The sequence below is a fragment of the Sander lucioperca genome, chromosome 18 (assembly GCF_008315115.2).
Source record: "Sander lucioperca isolate FBNREF2018 chromosome 18, SLUC_FBN_1.2, whole genome shotgun sequence".
Classification (NCBI taxonomy): Eukaryota; Metazoa; Chordata; class Actinopteri; order Perciformes; family Percidae; genus Sander; species Sander lucioperca.
The window spans coordinates 13067331-13079660 of NC_050190.1; the positions used below are offsets into that span (position 1 = coordinate 13067331).

Sequence of the window (12330 nt, forward strand, 5' to 3'; positions counted from 1 at the left end):
TTGACTGTTAAAAATGTTTAGACAATTAAAAGATATTTATTTAGAAGCTGGCTGGCTGATAGTTAGCTAACGCTAGCATGCTATTCCACCAAGTTTCCATGCTACATAAATAAGCCAGACAGAGTTGTCCCTCATCTGGCGATAGAAACCCTGCTTTTCCCGTTCTGTTAGCTCAGAGCTCCACAGCCTAAGTCCACAGGTACAAATTAGTTTTGCACCAAATGTATCGTCAAGAGTGTTGTGAAAGTCGAGGTGCGCAGATTCGCCACTTTGTGATGCGAGAGAGCACATATGTGAAGTTGCAGTGACAGATTCGAGAGGTTGTAATCACTGAGTTGTGGTTGTGATGGAAAATGAACCAGAGTAAAAAAAAAAGTATACGAGTAAATGTTGCATTATACGTTTGCAGCTGTCATTGTGTTCATGTAAATATCAATCTACACATTTGTGAATATTTTTTCTGTAACTTAACATTCAGAATACAGGTGTGTGAACATTCTACAAGTGCAAATTTCAACTTACAAGTTCAGATTTTTTTTACAAGCTCTCATGTTTTTTTTTCTTTGTATGACTTCAAATTCAGATCACATGTGTGTGAATATTTTTTACAAGTGCAAATTTTATTTTTACAAGTGCAAATTAAATTTTTACAAGTGCAAATTTTAACATACAAGTTCAGATTTTTTGTTCTGCAAGTTCTCACATTGTATTCTACAAGCTCTCCCTTTTTGCACCATATTTACCTTAATAAGCCTGAGTTATGTTTGTGGTTTTAAGGGGTGTGGTGTGTCTTCCTCACTTGTCTTCACTTTCCTTTTAACTACAGCTGCATGGTAACATTTGCGCAGGTAGCACGAATGTAATAGTCCTTTCTGACTGTGGGTTGTGAATATAGTCATTATGAAAGCGGTTTATTTATCTGCCAAATGGTAGGATGGAACACCTACTCCAAGCCATAGCTTACACAGCTTAGTTCAAGGACAGTAAAAAAAAAAATGCCTTTTTGGTTATGAAACTTATCTCTCTGTCCTCTGTACCTTCAGTAGCCCTTTTCAAATGAGCTGTTGAACAATAAACTCACACAGAGCTCAGTGTAAAACATGTCCGGAAGTGGCTGAAAGTTGTTTCAGGTTTCCTGCTGAAGTTAATGCTCTTGAATGCCACACTACATGCAAACCCCTATTTCCTTTTTATACAGATGCACTCCTTTCTGTTTATATTGTGGGTGTGACTTAAGTTTGTTTTGACTGCAAGTGTGTTGGTGCAGGTTTTACTCATAAACAGTCTAAACAAATGTGCTATGGTTTTTATAGGAGTTATGCTGTGGTATAGGTCAGCTAAATAAGTTTGAAAATGTGAGGCTGTGAAGTCCAAGGTGCACTCTGGGCATTGGTCCAAAATGCATTCCATTCATATCTGCAACTGAAGGTTACTTTCTGTGGTGAAATTACAAATTCAGAGAACCAGAAAATTATTGGCTGGATGTCCACATGACATAACCAATTTGTTTTTTAATGGATAAAGTGCTCATACAAGCATTAACTACATAATTTGAGCCACTAACCATACAGTTTTGTTGGTCACATTTCCTCATTGTTAGATGACAAAGATATAAATTAGTCTACTCGTCAAGCTGAATAATGTACCAATTATATATTTCTGTGATGATGGGAAATTTCCTTGAGAGTTGGTGGAAACCTGTGTCCACTGTAAGGTATTGACATCGGGACAGATTTAATGACAGCTTAGACTTCAGGCTTGTTTTTGACCTGTTTCTGACATTTGTTTCAATTTCTACTGATAATTAAATGACAAATTAAGTATCACATTGGTACCTATTACATTGGGATACCCAACTTTGGCACTGTGGAGGAATGCTAGTTATTAGTGTTTGCAGATAAAAAGCACAGACATTGATTGTCAGATATTGCTATTATCCACAAAATTGCCATCCCTCGTCAAAACAGACAAAGGGAAATGCACAAAATGATTGGACATGGGACTGACTGAATTTAGGTAGCCTATAACTGCCTCAAGGGGGGGCTGTTACCCTTTACATACATAGAGTCACTAGACAAATGAAAACATTAACGTTAGATACTGAAAATATTACCAATTGTACCAATGTATTTCCATCAATATGTAATTAAAATGTTTTCATATTTAATGTGGTAATTCAAAAGACACCTAAAAGAAAATAGTAACAGTTTAGAATAAATCAAAACGTTACATTCTAACAATACTTGTTATGTATAACGTTAACTAATAACTAGCTAGATCCACGGTGTACAAATAAATAACGTTACATTTTATTTCCTGCCAGTTTTGGTATTTAATTGTTTATGCTATGAGTCGTGGATACCCCAGACAGTGAAAGCCGTACTAGTAGGCAGCAGCAGCTGAATGAAGTAAGAGAGGAAGTGGCGGTTAATGCAGCTCCACACCTTTCCGGTGTAGCAGCACTGCGACCAGCTCGACTTAAAGGAGAAAGACGAGAGCTGGGTGTATTAATCGAGACAGGAGGGGGAGATAGGAGGTAAAATACTTATATTTCTTAAGTGTACAACTCAGACAGATGTGAGTCAAACATTGTGTCGCTGCCGCACGTATTTTCTATCCAGATATGATTAGTTTTCAAAAGCTAACTACCGTTATCTAGTTAGCTCAAGGCTAGCTTGCTAGTCAACGAGCTAGCTAATGTTAGCTTGCTATGGCTAGCCCTCTTTAGCAGCCATGAGCGGTAACGTTAGCTAGCTTGCTAATTTGGCATGTCTGACCCTCCTCCTAAATCTCTTTTCAGGGGGATAAGAAGTGGAGTTCCATGAGTGGCTACATGTGTTGCTGAGTCACCGAGGATTTTGTTTCGAAGACGTCCCTTACAGCACGTTGAAGTTACCCGGCGCGACGCTTGATGGACTAGCCGCAGAAAGCTGATTTTCTCCTCCGGCAGCGGTGAAGAGAACAAGGGCGCACCCGATGAGGAGGACCGGACACCAGAAGGAACTCACAAGTACCGCGGCTTTTTCGGGGCCTTATATACACACCGTGTCTGCCCTCTGCAGTTTTTAATCGCCACGGTCTGTCTCTGTCACGCAGCTTCATGTTGATTTGGGCAACAAAATGAACGTCCTGCAACAGCTGCTGCCAATTTCTTAGTCTAACCGTGCCATGTTGTGTATAGGCCCTGAAAACATTGTGATACTCTGAACATAAATGTCCCAGCACTTCATAGGACGCACAGACTTTCAAGTAAAACGCCTTTAGGTACTGTGTGTTAGGTTTTAACATGAGTGTGCATTTTTGACTTTTCGCCCCACATATGCTCTTCACTGAGTCATGTTTTCACAAGTTAGCCCATAAACTGAAGCTATAGTCAAAGTGAATAATCATCAGCACGGTATCAGTCATTTTTCTCGTTAGGAACAAAGTATTTATGCACAATAGTTCAAAATGGGGAAAGTGCTGTCTAAAATATTTGGCAACAAGGAGATGAGAATATTAATGCTTGGACTTGATGCTGCTGGAAAGACAACAATCCTTTACAAACTGAAACTCGGACAGTCTGTCACCACAATCCCCACAGTCGGCTTCAACGTGGAGACTGTCACCTACAAAAATGTTAAGTTCAACGTCTGGGATGTTGGAGGGCAAGATAAGATTCGTCCTCTGTGGCGACACTACTACACAGGCACCCAAGGGTTAATTTTCGTGGTGGATTGCGCGGACAGGGATCGCATCGACGAGGCTAGGCAGGAACTCCACCGCATCATTAATGACCGGGAGATGAGGGATGCCATCATCTTGATTTTCGCCAATAAGCAAGACCTTCCTGATGCCATGAAGCCACACGAAATCCAAGAGAAGCTCGGATTGACCCGCATCAGAGATAGGAATTGGTATGTTCAGCCCTCCTGTGCGACCACAGGTGATGGACTATATGAGGGCTTGACATGGCTAACCTCAAATTACAAATCTTAATGATTGAGTGCTGACTGTTTTAGGTCAAAACTATAATAACGTTGCAAGTAACAAATAACTTCTCAAAATGAGTATGGTTAAGAAAAAAATGATTATCTCCCTTTTTATTTTAATACTACGTTTACCCATTGACTAATTTATCTTTAACTGGGGTTGCTGGCTTAAAGTTTGCCTGTTCTCTGTAGCAGGCCTATATCACATTCATTGTCTTGGGGCTTGCTTGATGAATATTAAATTAATTGGTCCTAATGTTAAAGCCACAGAGATCACCACCTTTGCCTATTCTTTTCCCTGTTTTGTATGATTTTTTCTAATGAAGCTGAAGTTTTTCTTATCTTCATTCTTGGATTAAAACTTGTTTCAGGGTTCTTCAGTCTCTGGTGCATTGAACTTGGATCTTTTTTTTTTCTTCTGAGGTGAGATCTTTAAAGTCATGTAGCATACTAGAAGGACTTTGACATTTGTTTTAACACAGTACTGTGATGAAAAGTATTTCTTCTCAATGGTATTGACTGCTGCAAGGGAGTGGGGGGGCGAGGAAAAAAAATCACAACAGCTTATATTTCATAGTCATGTCTTGACATCAGAGAAACCAAATTACTTCAGACATGTTTTGTTACACCTCCCAGTCCCCTTATGTGGGTCTTGATTGTGCTGAATATTCAACAAACAGGCCTCCAGTAACTCTTTAAACATGCTTGTTGGGATGCATTTTTGATTTTGGGTAACACAGTCAGTTGACTCAGTCTTTCCAAAGGAATGTCATTCAGCTCTGAGCTCTCTCAATCTGATACCACAGTTGATTAGCCTCGGTCTTGGGACATTATATGATAGCCTATATCTGTAGCATGAGTACGAAAGTACAGTAACCCTACATCAGAGTCCATCTGTTGTGTAGTCAGAGGGAGCCGTTTACTGGTGAAATGTTGAAGACACCCTGTGGTGCAGCTCTTACTCTTATTTTGACTGGGGAAACCATGTACAGAACAATGTCATTGTAATGTCTTATTAAAAAAGTGATTTTAAATCTGTTATGTCTGTTTGTTTGGTTTTTCAAGGATTAACGGCAGTTATTGTGACTAGGCCTGTGTGAGTGATAAAACCATTTTATGTATTTTTAAGTATCTTATTATATAAATAGTGTTTCAAGAATGCTCATATTTCAAATTAGAAGTCTGCAGTGTTAACATTTCTTTGGGTTTAGTGCTATTGGGCAGGTTCTTCACAAAGAGTTTATGTCCACCCTTAGACTAAGTTTCTGGTCTCAATTCCCTTGCCAGTAAATGGGGGAAATGTACAAAACAGGAAGTCCAACCGCTGGTCTTTTTGGAACAACAACAGAGCCACATGATAGTTTGCATGAGAGTTGGAGGGGCAGTGGAGATATACAGCTGAATGTGAATTCTTTTTGAATGTTGCATGTTGGTGGTGAGCCATAGTGGAGTTGACGCTGAGCTGTCAGCTCTAACTTCCTGAGTTTGCTTTTGGCTGGGACTGGCATTAAAAAGCGAGTCAGTTCTTTTCACTCGGTGAGAATGTCTGTTGACTAATGCAGGGATGGTGTTGAGAAAGGGAAATGTAATAGGATAAAAATGTGTTATGAGTTGCCTGTGAATACATACTGGTTGCTAATGAGACCATTTATTGCACTTCTCAAAAGAACGAGCCACTCATAACTAGGGATGCACCGATCCGACTTTTTCAGTCCCGATACCGATGCCTGGGCTTTGTGTATCCGTCGATACCGATCCAATACTGTTGTTGAATTAATAATACACTGTACACCTTCCACCTTATACCTAACTTCCACCATGTGGAAGAGACTAAAGGCACCAGACTTTCCTAACTAAACATTACTTTCCTAACTAAGACAACATAGATGTAATGTATTGAATTCTTATTTATTTGTACACTCAACTCTTCCAGCATGCGACACACGTGCAACAGAGGGAAAAAAACGAACAAAACTGGATCGGCCCATGGATCTTTGGATTCTATGGATTTTTTCCGATCCCCCATCCTGCTATTTTGTCAATATCAGGACCGATATCCGATCTTAATATCAGATCGGTGCACCCCTACTCATAACCATGTGTTTCACTCTTTTCACATAATCATGAGCATAATGAGTAATAATGACAATACTACAGCCATTATGTGTATTTATATGACCTTTATAAAAGTTTATGTGATCTCTTCACAATCTATGGAGAGTTTTCAACATTCTAGGAAGATTGTGTCTGTATTATTACCCTTGTCTACTCTGCTAAAAATACTGACCTCATTTAATTATTGCTGCTGAATAATCATTTCAGTAAAATATAACTTTAAGAGTTGAATTTGTCCGTTCAACTGTTTACTAGTAGACACAGTGAAAGAATGTTTTTAGTTTTCATTCAAGCTGATTAACGTGTGTTTGTCCTCCTGGCAAAGACAGGATTAATGGTGACAAATGGTCTGACTACTGTGTTTCGGGCTACAGAAGATTAGTCAGTGTTATTCTGCAGATTTTAGTATTTTTCCACTCACCATACTGAAGGGCACTGTTTCTTGTGTTACACATCCACATAAAAACTGGCACTATGTAAGCTGTTGAAAAAGCACAGTTTGCTTTTTTTTTTTGCATTTCCAAGAATAGGATGCGCACTGTCTTCAAGCATACAAGTAAAGTATTTGCAGTATTCACTGACAATCAGACACTGTATCCTACATGTGTCTGCATCCACAAGTGTTTGACTGTATAATCACGGTGGCATTGGCTCTGTGGAAAATCTGGTGTTTAGCAAGTTGCTGTAGAGGCCTCAGGATGTTTGCTTTAGCACCACAGAGGTTTCCGTCACACAGGTCAGGTGACATAGATACAGATATGGCTCCACTGCCACAGAAGATCTTTAGCACAACCCACACACCTCTTGCAGCTGTGATTTAAATGCTTGATTACAAAAAAGGGTCTATAATTGAAATGATCAGCCACAAACAAAGCAAGTCGAGAACGTATCCAAGCTTCTGAGAGTATTTGTAAATACTTGTTTTCAGTGACGGCTTGGTCAAGGGCCTCCATTAGATGCTGATGGCAGTTTAATTGGGCTGTAATGGCCACTTTGGTTCCCACCACTTCATTACAACCATATGATCCTCACAGCTTTATTGGTAAGACTGGGGCCCCTGGGGCAAGGACAGAGACTGTAAGCAATGTTTTATGACCTCTCCGCTGTAAAGATTAGACCCCCTGGCCCTTCTGTCAACTCCCTCTGTGCTCGGCTGGAATTCCTTACACTTCCTGAGAGGAAAGGTCATAGAAGAAAGCTCATTAATAGGAGCTTCTTGAAATAGGTCTCATTCTTCATGCTTAAGAAGTAGACGGGTCAACTTTTGCAAAGGTGGAGTTGAATATGATTGTGTTCACTACAGCACAGCAACATGTTCATTTAGCATCTCACAAACCAGAAGCTTACTTCAGATTCATAACTCATTGGTGTCATCATTCACAATGTAAAATGGCAAATGACCTAAAATACTAACACTGGTTTGCACAAGAATGTCTATGACAAATTTGTCTTAGATGGCCAAAATGCCAACAACAATGTTTGTTGGGGTGGGTACTATGACAACGACATGATGGGATCTCTGCCAGTGTGGCCTGGTTTTTTTTTTGGTATCACATAGGTGGCTGACTGTGCTGTAAGTTTACAGTTAGTTCCTCTATTCAACATAGAAAGAGGAAGAGTGGGAAGAAATCGAAAGAGACTCCACTCTCTGTGAGCGAAGTTCTGCAATATAGAAACACACCTTTTTCCCCTTTGTCATAATGGCAGCTCTTCGTACTCGCCCTTCATTAGTCAACTTGACAAAGATTTAAAACAGCATCGGGAAAAACTGTGATGAGTGGTATTACAGCTGCTCATTACATGCCTACAAACCTAGCCTGAGTTATGTTTGTGGTTTTAAGGGGTGTGGTGTGTCTTCCTCACTTGTCTTCACTTCCCTTTTAACTACAGCTGCATGGTAACATTTGCGCAGGTAGCACGAATGTAATAGTCCTTTCTGACTGTGGGTTGTGAATATAGTCATCGCTGGTTTAATGTTGGCCTACAGTTCAACAGTCAGCCACACCCAGCTGGATAATCACTGTAGGATTTGAGATGCCTGCAGATACAGATATTCTTGTGCACATTGGTGAACACTATTATGAAAGCGGTTTATTTATCTGCCAAATGGTAGGATGGAACACCTACTCCAAGCCATAGCTTACACAGCTTAGTTCAAGGACAGTAAAAAAAATGCCTTTTTGGTTATGAAACTTATCTCTCTGTCCTCTGTACCTTCAGTAGCCCTTTTCAAATGAGCTGTTGAACAATAAACTCACACAGAGCTCAGTGTAAAACATGTCCGGAAGTGGCTGAAAGTTGTTTCAGGTTTCCTGCTGAGGTTAATTCTCTTGAATGCCACACTACATAAAAACCCCTATTTCCTTTTTACACAGATGCACTCCTTTCTGTTTATATTGTGGGTGTGACTTAAGTTTGTTTTGACTGCAAGTGTGTCAGTGCAGGTTTTACTCATAAACAGTCTAAACAAATGTGCTATGGTTTTTATAGGAGTTATGCTGTGGTATAGGTCAGCTAAATAAGTTTGAAAAAGTGATGCTGTGAAGTCCAAGGTGCACTCTGGGCATTGGTCCAAAATGCATTCCATTCATATCTGCAACTGAAGGTTACTTTCTGTGGTGAAATTACAAATTCAGAGAACCAGAAAATTATTATGAAAGGCTGGATGTCCACATAACCAATTTGTTTTTTAATGGATAAAGTGCTCATACAAGCATTAACTACATAATTTGAGCCACTAACCATACAGTTTTGTTGGTACCGTCTCACTGGCCTATCAGCATGTTGGTTATTCCACTTTAAAAAAAAATCCAATCTAAGTTACATTAGATTACATTACATTTTTTTAAGCCTCAGGCTTCTATTTATATTCCATTATGTGAAAACCTAAAATGTGTCCACATAGTTCCTCTTGAGAATTGCAGGATGTTTGCCTCAGCTGTGTGAGAGTGTGAACCAGTTTGTCCCTGGACTCATATGCTGTGTTTTTCCAGCTGTAACACAGAGAGTAAAGAGGATCATAGCTGAGTGTTAACCATCTTGCCTTTAGATGTAAGCAATGCTACAGTATAGGACAAGGGGGGTGGCGGTGGCATTATAGATGGTGCTGCAGCTTGAGGTGTCCTGTGTCTCTTGGCTGCGAGGAACAAAAAACTTAGTGCATTTGTTTCTAAAGCAAAATGAAACCAATTGGAGGTTTTTGAGATTCAACTTATTCATACAGTATGCAGCAAAGTACTGGCCTATACCATGTGGCATCTGTAATTTGGCTTTACATAACCTCCTCAACACTCACAGAAACACTGAAGGGTGACTTTAACATCAAAGTATACAGTAACGTAGACAGGAGTCATTCACCTAGCAGCAGTATCCACCAGCCACATGTAATCACTCACAGCCTCCACACGCTGACTGACAAAATGATGATCCATGCAAAGCAACCTCAAAGGCCTCCCTCAGCAGCTTGCTACCACACTGTCGCGCTCCATGACTGACTACATTTGTATATTTGACAGGATCACTGTAATTACAGAGGAGACAATGTTTTGAGTGACAGCATCTCTGGATTTGACAACACCAGCATTGTGCTTTGGAGAAAATCTCACATCTAAGGCAAGTCAGTCCAGATTCAGACTACTGAGAAGTAATGACTCAGGGAAACGCTACACACACACCCTCCCTTCTGCTATTCTCTCCTCGGTGCTGGGCCGCCACACACCCTAATGATGACAAATACATCATTGCACTAGAATGCCAGAGGGACAGCAGCCAGTCACAGGCAGTCAAGCCTCCACATAATGTAAGGTGGTATTTCAAGCAAGGAATCAATACACTATTACTGATACCACATTTGAGCCACACTGAACCTATATTTATAGAACCTATATATATATATATATGTATATGTGTGTGTGTGTGTGTGTGTGTGCGCACAATATTCTCACAGTACTGAATTTGTGTACTTCCTCAACTGCAGCACAGCTGTCGTAACAGCATCCCCGCCCTCCTCGTGTTCCCCTGCAAGGGGGGGTGCATTGGGATGAGGGGGGTTGAGTCAGCATTGTGTAGCTAGTTGTCCTGTTGGGCTTTGCTTCACTGGCACCTTTCCACCTCTTGCTTTAAAATCTACTGAAAAAGAGTGCGTTGTTGCATCTCATTATTGGAGATGGGGACAGAGCTGCAAAACAACACTAATCAAATACTCTATTATGGAATGGAGCTCTAGCCTGTTGTCTGTCTGTGCAGACGGAAAGTTCAGTGGGCCCTGTTTGTCATGTGAAAGAGAGAAAGATGATCTGTGTGTGTGGAAAGGGAGATAGTGGAGGTGGGGGTACCTTGGCAGGATGAGAGGAGCCATGCATATATGCAGCCTTCTTCTATTTTTAATCAGCCCAGTTTGATGTCTATTCTTGAGCCACTCCCTAATAGTTAGTGAGAAAATGAGTCTTCCTTTCTGGAACAGTGTCTCTTGGCTCCAGGCAGCGTGAGGATGGTGACACAAAGGATCTTCTGTGTCACTTGGCTGTGATGCAGCAGAGTGGTGCACATCACACAGGCTGCACAGAGTCAGACTCTCCTCCACCCATCTGGTTTGGAGGGGCGCTGCATTGCTCCCTAATGTTTTATTGTTTCAAAAGGACCGGGTGGGGTGATACGCGTGCATTACTGAGTCCATGCAGATGCTTCTCACTATGTTTTGTGTGTAGAAAGTGCAGACTGGGTTGAATTGCACATTAAATCTCAAAAACAACAGTAAAACTGATCACACACAAAAAGACAAAACAGCCAACAAATTCCATCATCATGCCATAATTAATAAACTGTATGTAAATAATAAGCCGGTGTTAAAGCAGTGCACTATGTTGCCTATGCAGCTATTTATGAGGACTTGAACTGTGTTGTTCGTACTGCAGGTATTCCACACAGGTAAGAGTTATTTCTACTAATAGCACCATTTGTTGGCAGAAAATGTCCCCATTCTGTCTCGGTGCATGCAGCATGTACGCTACTATTCAGTAATGATTTTTTATGTTCACCGGAATCAACTGTAATGTGTATATGATAACAGATTAGAGACACCACTGCTTCATTGTGGGCTGTCCTCATTTACTCTGAGCCTCCCTGTATTCCCCTGTAGTGCTAGCCTAATTAGCCAACCACAAGAAGACTATAACTACCCTATTTTAATTTTTTTTTGGTTGACATTTAAGGAGGAGAGAGCACCAGAGAGACTGGAAAATAGATTTCTAAATGATTTGACTGGGAGAATGAGCTATGGGTGGGCAGGAGGATGACATGTTGACACAGAATAGTGGAGCTCCCCTCTAATCTTTGCAATAACCCCTCTGGGTCCTGTCCCCGCCACACAGGGGGACATGGACTTAATACTAGCTGTGAGTCAAATTAATTAGTTGAACATATCCTGGTCAAAGCCAAAGGATACCTCAATAGTAGGCTGGCTCTGATTGTTGCAATCCAGCTACCCCAGGCAGAAAATGAGAGGGCAGTGAAGGGCCACAGGGAGTTATTGTCTTAAATGATCCACTGTAGTAATTTTAGTAACTGTGAAAAAAAAAAAGGCCATTAATCTCAATCTATCCCTATTGTGATAGGTCATATCATCGACCAAGGCCGTCCAGGGAATCAGGGGTCAGATTGTTAAACTATGATTCAACCCAACCACATAGTCTGTCTTTCTCCATCCTCATACACAGTTTTCACAATCACAGTTGGGATATTGGTTAATAATGTATTAGTTGGGACAGGAAGGGTTGTATTTGTTTGTATTTCAGATGAGAAAACTGCTCACAATGTTGTATTTAAACGATGATTTGGCGCTAAATCTACACAAAGCTAAAGCATCTACTTAAAGTTGGATTATGAAGTTACTTGTTTCTGTTTAAATAAAAAATCAAATCAAGAAATATTCACGTTGATGAGGCACAATGCCATCACAGATGTTCCTGCTGTCCAGTTTCAGCAGATGTTAAGCAAGCTTAGCTTTGGAGTCCCTATAGAGAAATATTAGGATGGGCATGAGGAGTATCATATTAATGCATAATCAAACTTGGCTCCCATTGCATTCTTCTATAAAGTGATTTGAGTATTTAATGGGACCTTCAGTGTCAACCCCACCCCATAAACTTCACCATTAACATTTATTTGGTCTGAGCTTTGGAGGCCACCCTGCTCATTACACTACAGCGCCGCTGTGTAAACAAAGAGCAGCATGAAAGGCTGTGAG

At 40.6% G+C, this 12330-nt stretch overlaps 1 protein-coding gene across 1 annotated transcript; it reads left to right on the top strand.

Moving 5' to 3' along the window:
• The first annotated feature begins 2379 nt into the window (after nucleotides 1-2379).
• arf6b (ADP-ribosylation factor 6b) lies at nucleotides 2380-5009 on the top strand. The gene is made up of 2 exons (XM_031278794.2): nucleotides 2380-2536; nucleotides 2801-5009. Exon 2 carries the CDS (start codon nucleotides 3451-3453, stop codon nucleotides 3976-3978), a length of 528 nt encoding a protein of 175 aa, XP_031134654.1. The 5' UTR covers nucleotides 2380-2536; nucleotides 2801-3450; the 3' UTR covers nucleotides 3979-5009.
• Nucleotides 5010-12330: the final 7321 nt, after the last annotated feature.